This window comes from Patagioenas fasciata, chromosome 7, assembly GCF_037038585.1.
Source record: "Patagioenas fasciata isolate bPatFas1 chromosome 7, bPatFas1.hap1, whole genome shotgun sequence".
Lineage (NCBI taxonomy): Eukaryota > Metazoa > Chordata > Aves > Columbiformes > Columbidae > Patagioenas > Patagioenas fasciata.
Window position 1 is genome coordinate 47,686,099 of NC_092526.1, and position 24,850 is coordinate 47,710,948.

Genomic DNA, 24,850 nt, shown 5'->3' on the forward strand with positions numbered 1-24,850 from the left:
TTCCTCAGGGTCTGAGGTCCATGGACACAGCACCAAACCTACCACAGGAGTCATTAAAGTGCCTTGGGCTGCTCCTGTGCTGCTGAGCTGGGCTGGGCTCCTGGGACAGAGGGAGCTCATAGCAAGCGGCAGCGCTGCAGAGAGACAGCTCTGCCCAGGAGCAGCTCCTCTGCACAGCGCAGCAGGGCTGAGGGCTCTACCTGGGGATCTCAGGGAGACGAGCAAGGCAGAGAGAGATTAAAGGTGGTCAGGACTGGGAGGATGACTGAGAGCTCACTGGAGGAGAAACCTTTGCAGCCCTTGCCATGGTAAGTCTCTGGGTGCAGGGCAATGCAGCTGTATCTCCTGGAGGCATCTCCTAAAACTGGCACAGGCACAGCTGGTGGGATCTGTAAGGAGGGGATCTTGTCAGGCAATATTGAACAGCTGTGAAGCCAGGTGAGCACCCAGGAGTACCCAGGGCTGTCCTGCAGAGCAGGATGTCTTAAGAGAAGGTCCACACAAGGATTACAACACAGATTTCCAGAGCCTGTTTTTTGAGTTTCCTCTCTCAAGGGGTGGGGGGTGCAAAAAAGGATAAAAGGAAAATGAGCTCTCATGCTTAAACAAGTCACTGAGACTCCTGAACTGCAACTCTGAGTGATCAGTACATCTGCCAGAAGACTCATGACATCCCTTCACCACCCCAGCCAGAGCTCCAGTTCCTCTGCAGAGCACAGGGGCTGAGAGCAGCTGCCCGGCAATTTTGGTGTCTGGGAGGTGGCTGCACAGCTGGGGAAGGGTGACGCTGTCTGAGGTGTGTCCATGGGAACACGTGTCCCAGCTTTGCTCTGACCTGTGGGGTGTGGGCAATGCAGTCTGTGGGGCTGGGGAGTGAGCTGAGTGTCCCCCAGGACCCTTGTCTGTCTCGTTGAGGTTTTCTTCCAAGCTGCGAGCTTCCCTCCAGGATGGAAACCTGTCCTATAGCCTCTGTGTGTTATCTGAAAGCCCCTCGGAGAAGTGCAGAGAGGCTGCAACTGAGAAAATCCTTTTTAGGAAAGGATGAGACCTGTTTTGGTTCCATCTGACAAAGCTGAACTCCAGGACTGTCTCCTGCCCCCCGTTCCCATGACCCCCTGCTGCAGAGCAGGGCTGACTCCTCGGCAGCCAGCAGGCACAGGCCCTGCTCCTCACGGCACCTCCAGCCAGCACCAGCTAGGGCTCAGCCACGGAGCTGGAGGAAGGTCTGGAAAAGGACAAGGGGGGGTGGAGCAGGGGAGGGTGGGTGAGAAATGGCTTTGACTTTGCTCAGAGAAATCTCCCCTAACTTGTCAGTGTCCTATGCCCAGAGGCTGCAGATGTCCAACAGCAGCTCCATCACGCAGTTCCTGCTCCTGGTGTTCACAGACACACGGGAGCTGCAGCTCTTGCACTTCTGGCTCTTCCTGGGCATCTACCTGGCTGCCCTCCTGGGCAACGGCCTCATCATCACCACCATAGCCTGGGATCAGCACCTCCACACCCCCATGTACTTCTTCCTGCTCAACCTCGCCCTCCTCGACCTGGGCTTCATCTCCACCATTGGCCCCAAGTCCATGGCCAACTCTCTGTGGGACACCAGGGCCATCTCATACACAGGATGTGCTGCCCAGATCTTTTTTTTCTTTTTCTGTGCTACAGCAGAGTATTCTCTCCTCACCATCATGTCCTACGACCGCTACGTTGCCATCTGCAAACCCCTGCACTACGGGACCCTCCTGGGCAGCAGAGCTTGTGTCCACATGGCAGCAGCTGCCTGGGCCACTGGGTTTCTCTATGCTCTGCTGCGCACGGCCAATACATTTTCACTGCCACTGTGCAAGGGCAATGCCCTGGACCAGTTCTTCTGTGAAATCCCCCAGATCCTCAAGCTCTCCTGCTCAGACACCTACCTCAGGGAACTTGGGATTCTTGTGGTCAGTTGCTGCTTAGCTTTTATGTGCTTCATTTTCATCATGGTGTCCTACGCGCAGATCTTCAGGGCCGTGCTGAGGATCCCCTCTGAGCAGGGACGGCACAAAGCCTTTTCCACATGCCTCCCTCACCTGGCCGTGGTCTCCTTGTTTGTCAGCACTGGCATATTTGTTCACCTGAAGCCCCCCTCTGTCTCCTCCTCATCCCTGGATCTGGTGGTGTCTGTTCTGTACTCAGTGTTACCTCCAGCAGTCAACCCCCTCATCTACAGCATGAGGAACCAGGAGCTCAAGGATGCCCTGTGCAAACTCATATATAAGTGTTTTCTGGAGCAATAAACTGCCCCTCTGCTTCTGCATAGGAGTTTTAAAGTAACTTATTACAGGCTTAGCCTGTCATCTGCATTTTCTGTTTTGGTGTGTTGGTTTTGTATTGTTATAATGTTTTCATCCCCTTTCCAATTCTCTGTCTGCTTTTCTTTTATAACCACTGGCTGTATAAATGAGGAGCCGTGCTCTCCTTCTGTTTAAACAAAATAAAGGTTCTTATAGTGACTTGTTTTTCACTGTATCCCTCCTGCAAAGCTATTTTGGAGCTGCAGGGACAGTTCCTGTGTGCATGGGTAGAAGGGAAAAGAGTTCAGCATGGCAGCACTGCCAGGGAGCACCAGTGCTTGTTCTTCCAGAGCTGTTCTGGTTCCACTCCCACACTCTCCTTCTCATCCTTTGTGTTGGTGCAAGGCCTGAGTGCTCTGGCAGCTTGGTCCCCGTCCTGCTGTGTGTCAGTGCTGTGAGCGCAGGCAGGGACAGCCAATAGGCACTGCTGTGACAGAGCTGGGCTCACAACAGCCTTTCCAGATAGAAAGGTGATCTCGTGGCAGGGCCTGAAGGTTTAGGTCTTCTTATAAACCTTCTCTCAAAAACATGTCCACAAAAGTGGCCACAGATGCAAACCCCAGGGCACAGCTGAACAGTGTGTGTGTGCAGGTTTGGGGCACACAGCAGTGTCCTCTCACAGCCAGGCCTCCTGCCAGAGACCTGCAGGACCAACAGAGCAGGGGCTGGGCTGTGCCCCTGTGCACTGGACACCCAGGGCAATCGTCATGGGCTGGACCCTCACAGCTACCATTTCCAGCACTGGCCTCTCACCCCAGCTCAGAGTTCTTTGTCCCTCCATGGAATTACACTGAATGAATAGGTCAGAAGTCCATGTTTCCATGTTTGCAGAGGTGCTGGACACTGAACAGTCTCCCAAGGAGGAGTCACGGCCCCAACCTGAGAGTGATCAAGCAGAGACTGGACAAGGTCCTCAGAAACACGGTGTGACCTGTGGGGTGTCCTGTGCAGGGACAGGAGTTGGAGTCGATGATCCTTGTGCGCCCCTTCCAACCCAAGAGATTCTATGATTCTATGAAATACAAGGTCAAAAGTCCATGCTTCATTGTGCAGACGAGTTGTAACCATACACATCATGTGGATGTCCATTGTGTGCATGTCGTGAGATGAGCCCAAGTGAGCACAAATGCTATCAGCTATTCCTTGGGGTGCCATAAAGGTCAGTGGGACAGAGATGGTGCTCAGGGGTCTCTTCCAACCTGCGTTATTCTAGGATTCCATGAATCTTTTCCTTGGAGAGCTCTTTCACAATGCAGAATAGACAGAGGAAGAAGAACAAAAAAACAGAGTCAGAAGCAGAGATATAAAATGCCCCAGAGTAAATACAGCAGCTCCTCTGAGGAACGTTTCTCCACTCAAACCCTTGATAGGAAATCTATTGGATACATTTGATGAAAGCAGCTGAGTTTGATCTGCTCACACACTGGACCACAAGGAGGGTGATGACTGGGTACGATGCCATGCGGTCACTTGTGTCTCAGGAACTCATAGTCCAGTAGGAAGCCAATGGCTGTGGAGGGGACTGTGAGGTCACTTCTGCCTCTGCAGGGGATAGGCCAACAGCAGGAACATGGCTGGGAAAGGACTGTGAGGTCACCCATACCAGACGAGCAATCGGGCCCAATCAGCATGGCTTTGTGAAAGGCAGGTCCTGCTTGACCAGCCTGATCTCCTTCTATGACAAGGTGACCGGCTGAGCAGATGAGGGAAAGTCTGTGGTGGGGAGTGAATCTGCCACACAGGCTGTGGGTGTTGTGTCCTTAGACTGCAGTAAAGCCTTTGACACCGTATCCCACAGCATCTCCTGGAGAAGCTGCAGCTCATGGCCTGGATGGTGCATCTGCGATAGGTAAAGAACTGGCTGGAAGGCATTTTGTCCCCCTGGAGCCATTTGTTCCCTTCCTGTTCATATGGGCATCCCATGAATGCATCACTGCTCTCTACCCCAGTGTGGACAAGCACAAGGCCTTCTCCACCTGAACCTCTCAGCATGCCACTGTTTTCTACAGCACCTTCATCCTTGACTGTGGGATGTCCAGAACAGCCCTCCCAAGACAGTTTGACAAAGCCTTTTTTCAACACCATCCCCACATCCCTGCTCAATCCCCTCATCCACAGCTTAAGGACCAGAAAGGCTGGGTGTAAGTGGAGCATTGACAAAAATGGTCAGGAAAGCTTTGAGGTGCACAGAGAGCCCATCAACATGTTGCCCAGCTGTTCTCTTCTGAACAAGTCCAGAAGACCAGGACAGAATTGCTGTGTCCCAGAAACTCACCTGGAAGGTTGGGTTATGGAGAAAAGGTTTGGTCTGGGAAGGAACAGACAGGTGCTGGTGGAACTGGCTGGTGTGACCGTGAGACATCTCTCCAACACCTCAGAAAAGTCCTGGCTCTCAGGGAGGTTGCATGGTCCTCTGAGAAAGAAAATATCCAAAATGACTTATCATAGAATCATAGAATAATTGTGGTTGGAAGAGACCCTTAAGATCATCATTCCAACCATAACCTAAATCTGGCACTAAAACATGTCCCTAAGAGCATCATCTATCTGTCTTTTAAACACCTTCAGTGATGATGACTTCGCAACCTCACTGAGCAGTCTGTTCCGTTGCTTCTAAACCCTTTCTCCTCAGAATTTTTTTCCTAATATCCAGTCTAAACCTCCCCATGTGCAACTTGAGGCCATTTCCTCTTGTCCTATCACTTGCTACTTGGGAGAAGAGACCAACACCCACCATGATAAAACCTCCTTTCAGGTAGTTGTGGAGAGTGACAAGGTCTCCCCTCAGCCTCCTTTTGTCAAGGCTGAACAGCTCCAGCTCCCTCAACCGCTCCTCATAAGACTGGTGCTCCAGACCCTTCACCAGCCTTGTCACCCTCCTCTGAACTCTCTCCAACACCTCAATGTCTTCCTGGCCATGAGGGGCCTAAAACTGACCCCACAAAGGGATGATCACTTCTTTAGTCCTGCTAAAGCTCAGATTGAATCAAGGCTTGAACACCTTGGTGTGACCCAGTTTCTGACAGGTTGGACTGCAGACTCCTGAGGTCCCTTCAACCTCAGTTCTCTTATGATCCTATGGTGATGTTGGGCTCTGTTTCTAACTGGAGCAGAGGAGACAATCATGGGGCAGGATCCACCTGTGCTGTAGGTGACCATCAAACCAACATCTCAGCCAGGGAACCAGCCAACACCTCAGTGTGACTCACTCTGGGCAAAGTGTGAGGAGTCCTGGGCAGGGAAGGTTCAGAGAGCATCGAGCGCTATGCAAGACACAAAATGATCTTGGCTTCTTGCTTGTAAGCTCATTGTATGTCAGCTAATGTCAATGAAAATTAAAATAAGAAGAACTGAAGACAAAGATCCAAAGCAAAGGAAGGTGTCAACATACTTCTTATTTATTTATTTATTCATTCATTCATTCATTCATTCATTCATTCATTCATTCATTCATTTATTTAAGAGCCTTTCTAGGAGGGTTACTTTTCTTTGAAAGAGTTTTCCAGAACTGGGCATGGATTTAGGACACAAATGTCTTGACCTCCAGGGACACAAACACCTGGTGCCAGTGTAGGTGCCCTGGGAACCCCTGCCCAGGTTCCACCTGCATTGAAAGGTGCTCTGGTCTCCCCAGGTCCTGTGTGATAGATGGAGATCCCAGGCCAGCACTTCAGGTACACTGGGGCCCCTAAAATGGCACTGGCTGTTTATGGTGAGACAGCTGGTGACTGATGTTTGTCTAGAAGTGTACTAAGGGTAGGGGAAGAAATATTGGTCTTCCCCTGTACTTCTATTACCAACATTCTATTATTTCATCTCCCTTGTCATTCAGGAATTCCCCCCTCTCCTGATTCAACGTCCCTGTCAAAGGACAACATTCCAGCAGACGGTCAGGACATTTGCCCTTCCCAGTGCTCTCAGGTTTCTCCTCCACTTGCTCTTTGGTCATTCAGTGGCCTCTCAACTGTCTGGTTTCTGCTTTGAGCTTCAGGAAGTTATAAACTTAACTCAGTGGTCTAATTAACATGGTAGTCAAGACATTAATTGTATTTATATCTATCCTTTCCTATCTTTCTGTCTGAAACATTTCTTGTGTTGATGACCCTTGTGGATGGTGGACATCATCAGATCCAGCTTACACACACAGCTGAGGAAAGTGTTTTACTGTTTATTAAACTGTGCAGTGTTTGCACAGGAGAGCAGGTGGAGCTGGTGCACAGGAGCTCCAGCATCTCCTGCAGAGCTCAGTGGAGAAGTCTGATGCGAGGAAAAGTGGTGCAGTCTCTGGTGGCCAATGAGGGAACCGGCAGACTGGGGGTGGGGGGTGAGGAGCGAGGTTGTCCATACAGTGTCCAGACTCAAGGGACTGTTCTCCTGCCTGTCCAGATGTCTTCAGGAGACCCTTGGGATCACTGTCCAGTGTAGAATGCTGCTGTCACTTCTTCTATACAATGAAAAATGACAGAAAACACCCTTGAAAGAAAAAACCCTCCTTTAAGAAATTATTGAAATCTTCATCACTAAGTGTCCCATTGAAACCTCTCCAGTTAGTTCTACAAGTCTTGAAGATTTGAATGAAATTACCAAAAGAAACATCGCTCGTTAGGGCTTTCTGAGTTTTAATGAGCCCCATGGCATATTTAGTGCTGAGTCCATGTGAACCTCAGATACCAAGCACAGAGTGAAGAATCTGCTCAAGAAGTCCAAGTCAGAAGCAAACTCCAAAGTACCTTGAAGCATTAATGGGCCCCACTGAGGGCTGTTACTGACAAAGCCTCCCCAAGGACTCGTTAGACCAGATAATTGGAGGCTGTGATTGCATCAGGTAAAGGCAAAGTGCAGCAGCTCTGATGCTGAGAAAACCCTTGGTTTGTTTGATGAAGGACAATGGCCAAGCCTTGAGCCCCTGCCCCTAGGAAGGGAGATCCTGTCCCTCACATGTGTCTCAGGGTTCTTCCTGGGGATGTGGGGAGTGCGATGCCCAGTGCAGGGCAATGGTGTGACACTCCATGGGGGTGCAAGGAGTCGATGGGGTGCCACGGCGAAGAAGAGACTGGACAATCTCTTCATACACACGGTGTGAACTGTCGTCGTTGTCCTGCGTAGGGACAGGAGTTGGACTCTGTGATCCTGGGGTCCCTTTCTACTGAAGACATTCTATGATTCTATGAAATACTAGGTCAAAAGTCCGTGTTTTCATTGTACAGATGAGATATAAGCACACATGGCTCAGGGCTCTTCCTGGGACCCTGGGAGTGCAAGGCTGAGGGAAGGACAACACTGGTACAACATCTTCCAGCTTCCCCATGGGACTGCAAGGAGGCAGAGAGGCCCCAGTGCCATGAGGACAACATGTCTTCTCCTAGGCCTCCATGACAGAGACAACTGCCATGGCCAAGTGGACAGAGACCTGGGTTCTTTGAGTGCCTTCCAGCCTTGTCAGCCTTGAGAACCCAGCTCCAAGCCCTCTTCCTGGATAGGACCTGTGGGCATGTTGACAGAGGTTCTTTCCCAGCCATGTCCCTGCTGCTGGCCTGTCCCCTCCGGACACAGAACTGACCCTACTGTCCCCTTCACAGCCGTACCCTTCCAACTCAGTTATGAGTTCCTGAGACACAAGTGACCTCATCATACCATACCGACCCATCACCCTCCTCATAACCCAGGCATAACACAGGACCTGACCGGATTAAACAAATATATTTCCTTCTAACTATTTGAGTGGAGAAACATTCATCTTCAAAAATTTGTCTAGGGGAAAGATTCATTGAATCATAGAGTAGGTCAGATTTGAAGAGATCCCTGAACATCTTCTTGTTTCACTCTCTTTCTCAAAGCATGGTGACCAAGTGATGTTGTTCAAGGTCTCCACTCAGTTTTGTGTCATCTCCATCACATCACAGAAAGGAGAATAAAGACTTTCAGCAGTTTCGGCCCAAATGCTGGTCACTGAGGGATGACACAAGTAACTGCGCAGAGGACACTGCATCACAGATTATATTTGGGCTTGATATTTCAGTGAACTTCCCACCAAGCATCCAGTTCTTCGGCCCAGACAGCATCAATCCAGCTCTAAGGACACCAGGGGGGACCATGTCCAAGGCCTGGCACAATTTCATACACATAACATGTCTTTCTTTCCCCTGCCCATTTTGGTACACAAGTCCCTTTCTTGTCCTTCAAGTGCCTGCAGATGGCTGCAGGAGGATTTGTCCCATCACCTTCCCAGGGACAGAGGCAGGCTGACCAGCCTGTGATTCTTCCCATTCTCCTTCCTGCCTTTCTTGAAGATGGGTTTGACAGATGCCAGGTCCTCCTCAGTTGCACTGTCATTTTGAAAGCGCAATCCAGAATCACAGGCAAGGGTGACGTAATAGACAGGAGCACTTGCAATGAGCCTGTCCAGGGCAATTGAGATGAATCTCACTGGGTCAGTGGGGTTTGTTCCCAGAATCACACACAGAAATGTCAGGGTTCTGTCAGCGTGCACAACTGAGTTGGCTTTGTGGACTCTCACGTGAGGTAGAATCATGGAATCATAGAATAATTTGATTGGAAGAGACCCTTGGGATCATTGAGTCCAACGATAACCCAGCTGTCACACTAAACCACGTCCCTAAGAACCTCGTTTAGATGTCTTTTACACCCCTCTAGGGTGGGTGACTCCACCACTGCCCTGGGCAGTCTGTTCTACCACCAGACAACCCTGTCCGGGAAGATTTTTTTCCTAGTATCCAATCTAAACCTCCTCTGGTGCAAATTGCAGCCATTTCCTCTTGTCCCATCACTTGCTACTTGGGAGAAGAGACCAACACCCTCCATGCTCCAACCTCCTTTCAGGCAGTTGCAGAGAGTGAGGAGGTCTCCCCTCAGCCTCCTGTTCTCCAGGCTGAACAGCCCCAGCTCCCTCAACTGCTCCTCATCACACTTGTGCTCCAGCCCCTCAGCAGCTTCGTCACCTCCTCTGCACTCTCTCTAGTGCCTCGATGTCCTTCTTATGAGGAGGGGCCCAAAACTGAACACAGGATTCAAGCTGCAGCCTCACCAGCACTCAGAACACAATCACTGAGGCACAATCACTTCTCTAGTCCTCCTGGCCACCCTATTCCTTTTACAAGCCAGGATGCTGGTGGCCTTTTTGGCCACCTGGGAACATTCTGGCTTATGTTCAGCAACTGTCAGTCAACACCCGCAGATCCCTTTCCTCCAGCCACTTCCCAGCCACTCATATCTCATCCGTACAATGGAAACATTGGCTTCTGACCTACTCATTCAGTGTCCTTGTGTTGAGAGGTGAACAACCTCTCTCAGATGGGGAGAAGAGCCAGTGAAGGAAATGGTGGTTTTGAGGGGCTGGTCTGTGATGACTGTCCTGGGGCAACTTCCCCAATTTGTCCCATGAACATGGGCACACACCAGACCCTGCTCTGCTGGTCCTTCAGGGCTCTCCCAGGAGCCTGGCTGGGAGAGGACACTGCTGTGTGCCAGCCCTGCACACTCACACACTTCAGCTCTTCACTGGTGTTTTCTTCTCTGGGGCATTTGCCAGTTCAGCCCTCCCACCCCCTCCTGAATTGTGCCCCCCCCTGCCCTCTTGCTAGTTGAGCCCAGCAGAGCAGCCACACTGGAACTGGTCCCACAGCAGTGAGGTCCAGTGAGAATGAAGGACACCGAGAATGTTCATCCAGTCAGCATGCTGAGCAGATCTCCAGCCCAGGCAGCTTGCAGACCCAGGTCCAGACTTGCTACCCAGGACAGCATGAGACATTTGGCCTCGGAGATCTTCAGGAAGGTCCTGCTGCCACAGTACCAGGGCCACCTGCCCCAAGCTGCCACCTGCAGCAAAGGGTTTCTCTTTCCACGTCTTTTCTGCACGCATTCCGTGCCACACGCTTCTCCTGGAACATCCCATCTCCCCACAGAGCCCTTTCCCAAGAGAGCTGAGCTATGCTGACTTTTCTGGTTGTTCCTGCACCCTCTTTCCATGCTCCATACAGCCCCAACCTGACAGTGCTGCTCTGCAGAGCAAGTGGGCTGTGGTGCCCAGGGCCATGGGGTAAGTCCGCAGATTCATGTTGGTCAGGATGGGAGGAAGACCCAGCTCAGGGTGGCTCCTACTCACTCCCCCTCAGCACACAGACATGGCTTCTGCAGCTCCAGAGATCTCAGAGAGAGGATTCTGGGCAAACAAGTCAGTGTGGGGTCCTTTATTTCATTTTATACACATAGAGAGTACGGGTCCATATTTCCTAAAGATGACGGGACACACTAGACAGGTAGACATGGACACAGCCATAAGATGACAAATAATTTTTCTTGTGCATAGCATTAATACAGCCAAGAAAAGCAAACACCAAAGATAACAAACAAACAAAGAAACAAACAAAACCAACCAACCAACCAACCACCTACAGAACTCAGGTTGAACAAGTAATACATTATTGCAAGTGACATACAGAAGAAGGAGGTCAGTTCATTAGTGCTTTTGAAAAGCAAAAAATCAACAGTTTCCTTATAGACTCCCTGAGTTCCTTGTTCCTCATGCTGTAGATGAGGGGGTTCACAGTTGGAGCCACCAGTGAGTACAAAACAGAAACCACCAGATCCAGGGATGGGGAGGAGATTGAGGGGGGCTTCAGGTAGGCAAACATGGCAGTGCTGACAAACAGGGAGAGCACAGCCAGGTGAGGGAGGCAGGTGGAAAAGGCTTTGTGCCATCCCTGCTCAGAGGGGATCCTCAGCACGGCCCTGAAGATCTGCACATAGGACACGATGATGAACACAACACACCCAAATCCTAAACAGACACTGACCACAACAAGCCCAGCTTCCCTGAAGTAGGTGTCTGAGCAGGAGAGCTTGAGGATCTGGGGGATTTCACAGAAGAACTGGTCCAGGGCATTGCCCTTGCACAGTGGCAGTGAAAATGTATTGGCCGTGTGCAGCAGAGCACTGAGAAACCCAGTGGCCCAGGCAGCTGCTGCCATGTGGACACAAGCTCTGCTGCCCAGGAGGGTCCCGTAGTGCAGGGGTTTGCAGATGGCAACGTAGCGGTCGTAGGACATGACTGTGAGAAGATAATACTCTGCACCAAACAAAAAAAAGACAAAGAAGACCTGGGCAGCACATCCTGCATAGGAAATGGCCCTGTTGTCCCAGAGGGAATTTGCCATGGATTTGGGGACAATGGTGGAGATGCAGCCCAGGTCCAGGAGAGAGAGGTTGAGCAGGAAGAAGTATAAGGGGGTGTGGAGGTGCTGGTCCCAGGCTATGGTGGTGATGATGAGGCCGTTGCCCAGCAGGGCAGCCAGGTAGATGCCCAGGAAGAGCCAGAAGTGCAAGAGCTGCAGCTCCCGTGTGTCTGTGAACGCCAGGAGCAGGAACTGGGTGATGGAGCTGCTGTTGGACATTTATTGTTTCTTGCCATGGGGTCTCTTTTCTAAAAAGGAAATGACAACCTAAAGTCAGCACACACTCCTCTGAGAAAGCTACTTCAGTTTTCAGATAAATAACCCCAACTGAAATGCATTTCCATATTCTGGTCTGTGCTGGCTGAGTGTTCTGTGAGCAGCAGGACCTCTGCCCGTCTGGGGCCAAGCATCCAACTTTGCTCTTCTGCAGTGGGGACATGGGAGCTGGTTTGTGAGAGCTCTGGTGTTCACAAGCAGTGTCAGATTTTATGCACCATTAATGGAAAAGTTCAATATCAGTATTCATGACACATAAGAGCGTGGGCTGCAGAGCAGAGGCTTAGCATGTCATTATTATGATTTTGTCTGTTTTTAATTTTCCATCATCACATCTCATGGGTGGATTTTGGTAGGGGTTGAATTCCTCAAAGATAGGACTGAAAATGTGAAGAGTCTTGAGACAGGGGAGGCAAAAGTGCTCATCTCTCTGTGGCTCACTGCAGAGTTAGGAGAGCAGCTTTTACCCGTTTGCCCTGTGCTTTCACTTGTGCTGCCTTGAAAACAAATTTCATAAACAAAACCGGACTCATACTGGAGCAGGGGAGCCCTGTTTGAAAGGGCAGATCTGCAAACTCTTCTCTGCCCCAGCCCAGAGGTGGAGATGTGATGGGGAGAGCAGGACACGACTCCTCACCGAGAGAAGCAAAGGACTCTGAGAGGAGAGTGCGGACCCCAAGGAAAGGCTCAGCACTCCTGGGATCCTACAGCAGAGCTCGGCCTTTCTGGGGGCAGCTTGTGAGCCCAGCAGGACAGGCAGAGCAGAGCCAGGGCTGCTGAAGATCGGATGTGCTCAAGGGACAGTCAGATCATTGCCCAGCAGACAACACCCAGCACCATCTGCAGAGAAAGACCAAAAGAGCTGCTGAGCACCCCCTGCTCTGCTGCCTGGAGCTGTCCCTGCCTGCAGCTGTGTCTGTGTCCCCAGGTCTCCTCCTGTCAGTGTCACAGACCCCATCCCACCCGCTGTGTGCTCAGCTCTGCGCTGCAGACCCCTCCCAGCAGCCAGGCACTGCCCAGGGGCAGCTCTGTGTGGGCAGCTCTGATGGGAACAGCAGACCAGCCTTGATGAGGCTGGAAAAGTCATCCTGATGCTGTCTGCAAGACAGGATGTGCTTAGTTCTTATACTCACAGGTTTATTCAAATTTAAGAAAATTGATCTGGAATTTCAGTGCCTCATCCTGAACCAGAAGATTAGTTTCTATGTCTCAGTGCCCACCCTGTCAACCCATAGTAAGTGACTAAAATACCAGGGTCATTCCCTTTCAGGTAGCCAGCGCCTTGCTGTTCTTGTTTAAAAGTCCCCTGGGAACGTCCAGCAGTGATCTGGAGCTGTGAGACGCTCTGACCCAGGCAGCATCCTCTGTACAGCAGAAGGACCCGGCATTGCTGGAGTTGTTTCTTTCATGCAGAGCTTCTCCCTGCAGAGCAAGGGGATCACCCCGGGCATGCAGAGCGCTGACCCTGGCAGGCGGCAGAGTCCCTGTCCCGGCACAGCCCTGGGGTGCAGGGACCCTGCTCTGCAGGACAGCCCTGGGCACCCCTGGGTGCTCACCCGGCTTCACAGCTGTTCAACATTGCCTGACAAGATCCCCGTCCTTACAGATCCCACCAGCTGTGCCTGTGCCAGTTTTAGGAGATGCCTCCAGGAGCTACAGCTGCATTGCCCTGCACCCAGAGACTTACCATGGCAAGGGCTGCAAAGGTTTCTCCTCCAGTGAGCTCTCAGTCATCCTCCCAGTCCTGACCACCTTTAATCTCTCTCTGCCTTGCTCGTCTCCCTGAGATCCCCAGGCAGAGCCCTCAGCCCTGCTGTGCTGTGCAGAGGAGCTGCTCCTGGGCAGAGCTGTCTCTCTGCAGCGCTGCCGCTTGCCAGGAGCTCCCTCTGTCCCAGGAGCCCAGCCCAGCTCAGCAGCACAGGAGAAGCCCTAGGTGCTTTAATGACCCCTCTGGTGGCTTTGGTGCAAGGTCCATGGACATCAGACCCTGGAAGAAGATGATGAAACCTCTCAAGAAGTCAAACTCAGATCTAAGCTTCAAAGTTTCTTGTAATATTAATGGGTCCCACTGAGGGACACAACTGAGAAAGCATCCCCAGGGTCAGTTACAGAAGAAAACTGGAGGCAGTGATAACAGATCAGGAAGAGCAAAGTAAAGATGGCTCTGACGCTGAGTAAACCTGGATGTGTTTCATTAATCAAAGGGCCAAGCCCTGACTTCATACCATGGGAAGTCAGATCCTGTCCCTCCCACATTGCCCCGGGCCCTTCCTGGACAGTGTGATGTGGGGCTGTGCAAGGCCAAGGACAGGACTACGGTCCCACAGCTCCCAGGTTCCTGGCTGGGGACAAGGAGGCCATGAGGCCCCTGTGCTGGAAGGACAAGGTGTCTCCTCACAGGCATCAGAGGTGCAGACAACAGCCATAGCCAAGGGGAGAAGGAGCTCATGTCTGTTGGGGCTTTCAGCCTCTTTACATCCCTTGATCATCTCCACCACAGCCTGTCCTGTGCTGTGGCATCCCCTGCACCTCTTTCCCTGCAGGCTGCAGACATCCCCCCTGCTGCCCCACCTTGCTCTTGTCTGAGCATCTTCCTTCCTTTGCTGAGATCTCTGCATCCTCCCCAGCTGTTCCTTGAAGCACAAAGCCTTGGGCTGATGCAGACTCCCTCTGCTGACCTGCTCCACCACAGCACTGCCCTTCCAGTCACATTCCTTGCTGCTCATGTCCAGCCTGGACCTTCCCAGCTGCACTTTGGGCCATTATTTCTTTCTCAAACTCTTTCCCACTATGCAGAAAACCTCCACCACCTCTGAAACCACCCTTCAGGCACTCTCAGGCTACTCCTGCACTGCTGCAGCCTCCCCAGCGCTGCTGGGCCAAAGCAACCCAGGTCCCTCAGCATCCCACACCATGTGCACAAGGTGCTGAACCTGCCTTGGCAGAGCCCTGCACTCTCCAGTTCCTCCCTGCTTCTCCAAACTGGGAAGCCGCACACTGGCACACCCCCGTGTGTGTGGGGTCACACCAGTGCTGAACCGAATGGGATGAGAACTCCAGGTGTCTGGGTCCCCACGCTCCTCCTCATGCAGCCCCGTGTGCAGCTGCCTTGTTCATGGTGAGCGCACACCACGGGCTTGTGTGGGCACCCTGTAGTGCCCAGGCCCTTCTCCTCAGGGTCACTGCTCAGCGTGTCAGGTCCTGCTCTGTCCTGATGGATGGGGTTATTGTCCCACCCTGATACAGCACTGGTCACTTCATCTTCTCAATGTTGAGTTATCTGATGGGTAAATAGCAGATGCGAGGAGCTCTGCCTGGGGACAGACAATGTCAGCTGAAGGTTGAGGAGTCAGCATGAGAGGGCAGAACAACATGGGCAGTGTTGTGGTGACTGGACATCACCTGGAGGATCTCTGATGAGGAAGAGCAATGAGATGAGGCCTCCTTCAGACAAATGAAAGAAGCCTCATGTTTCCAGGGCCCTGTCCTCATGACAGACCTTAGACATCCCAGTATCTGCAAGATACCAACCATCCAGGAGGGGTTGGAGCTCATTGACAACATCTTCCTGACACAGGGGACTGAGGAGTCAGTGAGGTGAGGTGCCCTGTGGGACTTCACGCTTACAAACCACAAAGAGTTGGTCAGGATGGAACAGTCAGGGATGGGACAGTGGAGCTGAGGCTCCTGGGAGATGACAACAAGGCCAAGAGCAGGATTTCAGGAGAGCAAGCTTTGACCTGCTGAGGGACCTGCTTGGGTCCTATGGGATATGACCTTGGTGTCTGCAGTGCTTTTCTCTCACATCTCCTCCCTCCTCTCTCCCACCTGCTGTTGTGCAGCGTTTTTTACCCTTTCTCAAATACAATATCACAGGGGTGCTGCCAGTATCACTGAGTGGCTCAGATTTGGCAAGGAGTGGGTCCATTTGGAGCAGCTGAAATCAGCTCTGTCTGACGTTGGTCAAATTCCTGTTGTTTTCTCAGATAGGTGAGAACTGTAGCACAACCACACCCACCCCCCGTTCCAAGGCTTTGCCATAAACCCAGCACAGGGTGACAGTGCATTGGATGTTACAAAATAATTGATTGTGAAGAAGAAATTGTAAAGATCTTCTTTCAGCAACGCATGAAAGTCTCCAGTCAATGATCAGGTTCCTGTGGGGCACTGTAATTGCCGTGACAGTCACTGGCCAGGCAAATCTGCAGGTGCCAACAGTCCAAAGGATCTTGGACCAAACGCTTAAGAGAGCTGCCTGATGGGCCAACAAGGGTGATGCTCACCTGGATCTGGTACCAACGAAGAAGGAAGAGATGGTGAGGGATGTGAACATGAGTGTCCACCTTGGCTGTTGTGACCAGGACACAGTGGGGTCCCAGGCACCAGAGGGGAGGGAGGAAGGACAGCAGCAGAGCACAGGCTGGTGGGCTCCAGAGGAGAAGACTTTGACATACTAGGGGATGGCAGGTAGAGGTGGTGATGTGGTAAAGTCATTGTGGGTGAAGGAGCTCAGGAAATCTGATCAGCCTTATAGGACAGGCTGCTCCAAGCACAAGAACGATCCCTCCGAGTACCCATAAAAAGAAGCATTTATCTTGTGAGGCTGCTCCTCTGAACTGATGGAGCTGCAGAGCACAAAGGCAGCACACAGGAGGTGGAAGCAAGGGAAGCTGCAAAGGAGGAGTTTAGAAACCTTGGCCACGGATGCAGAGATGATTCCAAAGTTGCCCTGGACTTGATACCTAAAGGGGAGGCTGAGGGCAGCAAGATGAGCTGATACAGCTTCCTTACAAAAAAAAAAAAGGAATAGACAGGGAGAATATGGGCTTGCTGCTGAACTTTATAGGGGCAGAATCATACAGGACTGAGGTTCTTCATGGCTTCTTTGCCTCCATCTTCACCAGCAAGGTCTCCTGGGACTTTGTTCCTGATGGCAGGAGTCTGGAGAATACCCAGGAGTGGATGGGGCTTAAGTCAGGGGTGACCTGAGCAAACTCAGACACCATTACAGAAAAGGAGATGGGTCACTTGACCAGCTCCCTGAACACAAGTATCGCTGTGCTGTGGTATCTGAGATTCCCAGGAACACCCACCTCTTGGTCCAGAGGAGTGTGACTCCTCTTGAGGTGTCCTGGCCTGTCTCCTCGGTCAAGTGATCCTTTAGGCACCTACTTCTCTGACACATTCAGTCGTTCTCAGGAGATTCTCTAGATCAATATTCATTGGAGATTGTTGATACCAGCTGTTGTGGAAATAAGGGTTTTGGGAGGGTGACGGAAATATTAGAGATTTGGTTTTATTACTCTTTATTATGGAAATGCTCACTGTTTGGCTACAATTCTGAAATCTCTGAAATCATCCACACCAGACTTGAAACCTTTAGGAAAGTGCTGCAGAGAGCATTGTCTTCTAAGGGCGTTTTGGATGTTACTGAGCTCTCTGCTGCCACGATCCTGAACTGCAGCTACTGAAAGAATGAACAAACCTGTCATGAACTGAAGGGCAGAAACAAACCCCAAGTTTCTGAGGGTGTTTGGGACCCCACGAAGGGCCAGTGCTGACACAAGCAGTCCCTGTCCCTGGAGGCTGCTCAAGGAAAAACCTGGAGACAATGGTCATAGGTGGTAAAGGCGATGTGGAGGTGGCTCTGGTGCCATGTCAGCCCTTGACGTTTGTTCATCATCAGAATGGCCAAGCCCTGACCCCAGGACCTGACAAAGGAGACCCTTTCAGTCAAAGGTTTCTCAGGCTCTGCCTGTGGTCACTGTGAGTGTTTTGTGTTTTGGGGGTGGGTTTGGTGCCAAGTGCTGTTGCTTTAACCACAAGGCTCTGGTTTTCTGAGGACTTGGCAACCTGTGAGGTCCCCCAAACCCATTCAACTTCTTTCATACACCTGGCAATGGTCACCAATCACCTGAGCTGTCCCAGTCCCAAACTTGCTTGAATCCTCTATTTGGATCCATACCCATCACTCCAGGAGGTCCATGCATCCACCAGGTTCCTGGATGATTCCTGAGGTCCATCCAAGTGTGGGCAGTGTAAGAGAGGAGCAGAGCAGGGTCAGCTCATGGGCCGTGACTGAGCACAGCCACCCCAGCAGCAGCCATTCCCCATCTCCCAGGCATAGCCAAGCCCACAGCATGCAAATGGCACTGCCATATATCCTTAGTCCAAAAAAGCCTGCCTTCTTTCCAAAATCAACAACAATCTTTCTACTATTCCTCTTTGACCCCCAGATATTCAGCCACACTCCACTTGTGGCTCAGACATGGTTGTAAGGATTTGCTGAAGTCATCAGCCATCACCCTTTTCTACCCCACATCCCCTGACCCTCTCCCACACTACACATGGCCGGTCACTGCTGCTCAGGGCCTCGCGCTCTACAGAAGAGGCCTTGAGCTTCTTGGCTCTTCCTGGTGCTTGTTATAATCTTCCTCACTCCCTCCAGATCTCACGGTGAGATTTCTTGTTCATGACAGGGCCTTTGTAACCAACTCTTATGAAATGGTTGTCCTTCTGTGATCATCTGTGCAGAAGAAGTGATCACAGAAAAGCACCAAATATGTCAAATCTGATGCCGAGTGAAATGCAATAAAACCTTGTTGAACCAGCCCTGTAGCTCAGCAAGGAGTTTCTCCTGAGAAAGGGATCCAACCTCTGCCACTCTCTGCAGAGGCACATGAGCAGCGTCCATGCACCTGGGGACACAAAGGGTGACTTTTGCAAGATCACCCTCTATCTGAACCATTTAGAAATGTACCTGTGGATGGGGTATCAAGCCTTATAGTACAGCAGAGACTGGAGTTCTGAGCTCTCTTCAACTCCCTGTGTGACAGTCTGTAAAATTAATTAACCCAGTGAAATGTTGGTTTTGATTCTCTTCACAGCCTGAAGCACCACATGGCTCAGGACACAATCCAGGATCCCAACCAGCACTCACATGCTCTGCACTTAAAGTTCAGGTGTTCCTGGGAATCTCGGTAGACATGTCACGCTGATATCTGAGTTCAAGGAGCTGGTCAAGAGCCTTGTGTCCATTTCTGTAACGGTGGCTTTGCTGCCCGGCTGATGTGCACACTCTGTACATGGATGCTGACACCTCTTGAACAACCTGCCCTGAAAGGGTTAGCAATATGGGCAGTTCTTTCTGCAAGGGAATTAGGACAGCAAAAAAGACCCTGGGTTGGGGCAAAGGAAAAGCGATGCAGAAGTTGTGGTCAGGGCTGTTTAGGGCACTTGTAAAGCAGCCCTGCACCTCATGTGAATTATTCCTGTGGTCAGGGAGCACCTGAGAGCTTTGTCTAAACTGAAAACATGAAGGGGATGAAAGGACAGCATCATTCAGGCTGAATGTGATGACAGGAAATGTCTTGACCAACCTCCCGCTCAAAGCAGGGTCAGACCAGATTACTCAGGGCTTGATCCAAACACATCTTGGTCACTTTCTGGGACAGAGTGAGTGCGCACTCCTGGGAAACAGCTTCCAGTGCTTGACTGTCCTCAGGACTGGAAAGTTTCTCACTTTCTATAGCACCTTTCTAAGCCCAAACATCCAGATTGCTTTTTAACCATCTACTTACACACTGACACAGACCATAATATCCTACCTTGCACACAGTAATGTTGTGGGGGATGACACCGAATGCCTTGCTGACTTTCAAGTATCAGACCACCACTGCTCTGCCCACATCCAAACCCTGTCCTTTCCTCACAGAAAACAAAGAGGATGGACAGGCACAGCCTGCCCTGGGTAAACCCCGTCACCTTCTCTTCCAGACACCCAGAAATGGGGTCCCAGTGGACATGTTCTGGGGCACAGCCCTTAGTTCCCCTGCTCACCCATTGGCCATTCTGAAAAGTGCACACACTGTGTGGGAGCTGCCAGTGGTCAGGGAGTCCCCCCAGTCTCCATGAGCTTTCCAAGATGGTGCAAGAGTGGCCTCCCTGTGACATCGTCCTGCTGTCTCAGCTCCTGGGATGCTGCCCCTGCTGTCCCATAGACTGGAGAGGGTTGTGTTAGTTCCAGTGACCCCTGACTTGATCCCCATCCACTGCTGGTTGTTCTCCACATTCCTGTCTCCAGTCACAGAGGCTTGGGAGGCAGAAATTTTTCAGAAGAAAGATTCTTCCTATGAGAGTGCTGCTAGGAAATGTATTTTGCTGAGTAACTGGACACGATTATGTATTTTCCTATATATTTGCCAACACATATATATATATTTCTTTTCCCTTATGATCACATAGAAAGACAGATAACACGGATCTGTTAAGATCACTGTCAACATGGCCATCTAAACAGAGAACAGTTCAATTCACCTTTTTATCCTTCTTTCCTCCATCAGGCAAGAGTGGCCAACAGCTTCCAGCAGGACTCACTATGTGCCAAGGGTAAAAGTGGCACTGACAGTCCATGGCAGTGGATTGTTTGGTGCCTTAGATTCTGTGCAAGACACAAGGATTATCTTTCTTAATGCTGGAGGCTTTGGTAGGAGAGAAATCTGGAGAACAATTTTTATAAATGGAGGGAAAAGAAACCAAATGAAAGATGTAGAGTGAAGGAAATGTCTCATTGCAATTTGTAGCATCAAACGCTCTTAGTGTTGTAACTCCCCTTTCTTTGTTTTGAATACTTTCAATACTAGTGTTTTCCCATGACATCAAAATGAGAGATATCAGGATGCGCATTAAGAGCAAGAGGAGAACTTCTAATCTTCCACAACATTTGCCTTCTCAGCACTCTCTCTGTTATCTGTGCATCTGACCTCCCTCATCCTCCAGGTATTTCCTCCTGTCCTAACTAAACTGACCATGTCTGAAGTCCCATTTCCAGCAGCTGATCTGCACACAAGCACTTGCGATTGCTCTCTGGGTTTCCCTTCGTCTTACTGTTTGATCACTCAGACACTTGTCAACAATCCAGTTGCTGCTTTCAGCTTCAAGGAGTTAAATCTTCCTTGTCATTCAGTAGTCTGTCTAATTCTGTCTTTAGCCAACTTATGTTTACTGTTAAATTTCCTTTCTGTCTAAACCATTTCTTGCGTAGTTATGCCATGTGAAAGGTGAACCTCAGTGGTGGCAGTTTGTCCATGGCATTCAATTAAGTGTGTTTTCTTTTAATCATGACTCTCATCAGTGTTATTTTGTTAGTTCAAAGGTAAAGCAAAGCCCCTGTTTGCTGTGTGCAGCCAGGTCTCCAAGGAGAGCAGGTGGGAGCTGGTGCAAAGTAGCTGGCACATCCAGCTGCAGACTGCAGTGGAGAAATCTGGTGTAAGGAAAAGGGATGCAAGGCCCAGGGGGCCATGAGAGAAACAATGGGGTTGGGGAGGTGAGGAGCAAGGTTGTGCACACAGTGTGAGAGCTCAAGGGACAGCTTCTCCAGCCAGTCCAGACCTCCTTAGGAGAGACCCTGGATCAACATCAGATAATGCTGCAATCACCTCCTTTCCACACTGAAAAGTAATAAAATACACCCTTTACAATACAAAGACATTTTTATTGAAAGGTTTTTTGAAATCTTTCTCCATAATTACACCAAGAAAACTCTCGATTTCCCTGTACAATACTAGAAGGTGATTACAAGAAGAGACATGGTTTGTTACAGCTCTCTACTGTGTAATGAGCCCCATGGTGCATTTGGTGCTGAGTCCTTGAACATTACTCAGGTGCTGAGAGGACATTGCACAAACCTTTCCAGAAGTCAAAGCCAGAAGAAAAAAGTACTAAGTACCTTGAAGTATTAATGAGTTCCACTGAGGGCAAGAACCAGCAGAGCCTCCCCAGGGACTCATTAGAGCAGAGAATTGGAGGCCATGGTGGCAGATAAACAAAGGGAAATGTGCAGGCAGCTGAGGTGCTGAGAAAAGCCTGGTTTTGTTGGGTGAAGTGGAGAGGCCAAGGCCTGACCCCCAGCCCCTGGGAAGGCAGATCCTGTCCCTCACACATTGCTCAGGGCTCTTCCTGGGCCATGGGGATGTGGGCTGTGTGGTGCTGAGTGAAGGACAATGGTGTGACAGTTCCCAGCCTTCCTGGGGGTGTGCAAGGAGGCCATGGGGTGCCCCAGTGCCTGAGGACAACATGTCTCCTCACAGGCCTTGGTGGCAGAGGCGATGGCCATAGCCAAGGGGACAAAGACTTGGGTCCTCTTGGTGACATCCAACCTTGCCAGTGCCCTTTGCCATCTCCACCACAGGTTGTCCTACACTGTCCCACAGCTGCTTCTGTTTCCCTGCAGGCTGTGGACACCCATCTCGCTTCCTCCCCTTGCTCTCACCCTGGTATTTCCATACATTGACTGATGTGTCTCCACTCTCGTGCTCTGTTCCTCGAAACACAAGGAGATGGAGTGATCTCATGCTCCTTCTGAATGGCTTTTGTACCACAGCACTACCATTTAAATCACATTTCTCCCTCCTCATGTCCAGTCTCTCCTTTCCAATCTGAGATGTGTGGCAGCGTTCTTCTCCTCTGCTGTAGAAAGAATGACCCTGAAATCCACCGACCTGTCAACCTCTTACCTGTGCCTGGAAAGATCATGGAACAGATCGTCCTAGAAGCCATGCTAAGGAACAAAGAATGGTGACTCAACCACCTCCCTGGGCAGCCTGTTCCGCTGCTTCACAACCTTTTCCATGAAGAAATGTTTCCTAATATCAATTCTGAACCTTCTCTGGCACAAGCTCAGGCCATTACCTCTCATCCTATCACTTGCTACCCAGGAGAAGACCAACACCTCTAGCCTTGTCCCCCTTCTCTGCACTCACTCCAGCACCTCAAGGTCTTTCCTATAGTGAGGGGCCCAAAACTGAACCAAGGATTTGAGTTGTGGCCTCACCAGCACCGAGTACAAGGGCATGATCGCTGCTCCGGTTCTGCCCACTACACTATTCCTGATACAAGCCAGGATCCCCCTGGCCTTTTTGGCCACCTGGGCACATGCTGGTTCATGTGCAGTTGCTGTCAGTCAACACCCCCAGGTCTTTTTCCACCAGGCAGCTTTAACAGCTGCTCTTCCCAAAGCCTGTAATGTTGCAGGGGGTTGTTACAACCCCAGTGCGTGACCCGTGCATGGACGTGTTAAACCTCAGACAAATGGCCTCAGCCTAACGAACCACCAACACCAGATCCCTCTGTAGAGACTTCCTACCCTCCAGCAGATCAATACTCCCACCCAATTTGGTGTCATCTGCAGACTTACTGAGGGTGCACTGATCCCCTCATACAGATCATTGATAAAGAGATTAAACACAACTGGCCCCAATACTGAGCCCTGGGAACACCAATTGTGACCGGCCACCAACTGGATTTCGCTCCATTCACCACAACTCTTTGGGCCCGGCCCTCCATCCAGTTCTTTACCCATCGCAGATACACCATCCAGGCCATGAGCTGCAGCTTCTCCAGGAGATGCTGTGGGATACGGTGTCAAAGGCTTTACTGCAGTCTAAGGACACAACACCCACAGCCTGTGTGGCGGATTCACTCCCCACCACAGACTTTCCCTCATCTGCTCAGCCGGTCACCTTGTCATAGAAGGAGATCAGGCTGGTCAAGCAGGACCTGCCTTTCACAAAGCCATGCTGATTGGGTCCGATTGCTCGTCTCGTATGTGTGACCTCACAGTCCTTTCCCAGCCATGTTCCTGCTGTTGGCCTATTCCCTGCAGAGGGAGAAGTGACCTCACAGTGCCCTGCACAGCCATTGACTTCCTACTGGACTATGAGTTCCTGAGACACAAGTGACCACATGGCATCGTACCCAACCATCACCCTCCTTGTGGTCCACTGTGTGAGCAGATAAAACTCAGCTGGTATCATCAAATTTATCTAATAGATTCTGCCTTATTTTTTTTTCTCCTTCCTCTGTGTATTCTGACTTGAAAGAGTTCTCCAAGGAAAAGATTCATGGAATCCTACAATAACGCAGGTTGGAAGAGATCCCTGAGCACCATCTCTGTCCCACTGACCTTCATGGCTGGAATAGCTGGAAGGAATAGCTGACAGCATCTGTGCTCCCTTGGGTTCATCTCACCACATGCACAAAGTGGCCATGCACATGATGTGTGTGTTTACATATCATCTGTACAATGAAAACATGGACTTTTGACCTAGTATTTCATAGAATCACAGAATGTCCTGAGTTGGAAGGGACCCACAAGGATCATTGAATCCAACTCTTGTCCCTGCACAGGATACCCCACAGGTCACACCGTGTGTCTGAGGACATTGTCCAGTCTCTTCTTGAACACTGTCAGGTTGGGTCTGTGTCACCTCCCTGGGAGCCTGTTCAGTGTCCAGCACCTCTGGGTGAAGAACCTTTTCCTCATGTCCAATCTAAGCCTCCCATGGCACATCTTCCTGCCATTCACTCAGGTTCTGTCACTTGCCACCAGAGAGAAGAGATCAGTACCTACCCTTCCGTATCCCCTTGTGAGGAAGCTGTAGCCACCATGAGGTCTTTTCTTCAGCTCTGATGCTGAGAAACCCCTTGGTTTGCTTTCTGAAGCAGAAAGGAGAAGTCATGACCTCCAGGCAATGGGAAGGGGGATCCTGTCCCTCACACACGGCTCAGGGCTCTTCCTGGGACGGTGAGATGTGGGTGTGCAAGGTCCAGGGAAGGACAACACTGGTACAACAACTTCCAGCTTCCCCATGGGGCTGCAAGGAGGCAGAGAGGCCCCAGTGCCATGAGGACAACATGGCTTCTCCTGGGCCTCAGTGGCAGAGACAACTGCCATGGTCAAGGGGACAGAGACCTGGGTTCTGTGGGTCCCTTCCAGCCTTGCCAGCGCCCTTTGCCATCTCCACCACAGGCTGTTCTACACGGTCCTACCCCTGCCCCTCTTTTCCTGCAGGCTGCAGACACCCATCTCGCTTCCCCACCTGCTCTCACCCCAGCATTTCTGCACCTTCACTGCTGTGTCTGCACCCTCGCTGGCTGCTCTTGGAACACAAACCATGGGCTGATCCAGCTCCCTCTGGGTGACCTCTTGCACCACAGCACTGCCCTTCCACTGACATTTCTTCCTCCTCATATCCAATCCTCACCTTCCAAATTGCA

The 24,850-nt window shown here is 50.9% G+C and overlaps 1 protein-coding gene across 1 annotated transcript; it reads left to right on the forward strand.

Annotated features, from left to right (window-relative positions):
• The first annotated feature begins 1,337 nt into the window (after positions 1–1,337).
• LOC139828404 (olfactory receptor 14A16-like) lies at positions 1,338–2,270 on the forward strand. Its single transcript, XM_071810775.1, has one exon. It carries the CDS (start codon positions 1,338–1,340, stop codon positions 2,268–2,270), a length of 933 nt encoding a protein of 310 aa, XP_071666876.1.
• The last annotated feature ends 22,580 nt before the right edge of the window (positions 2,271–24,850 follow it).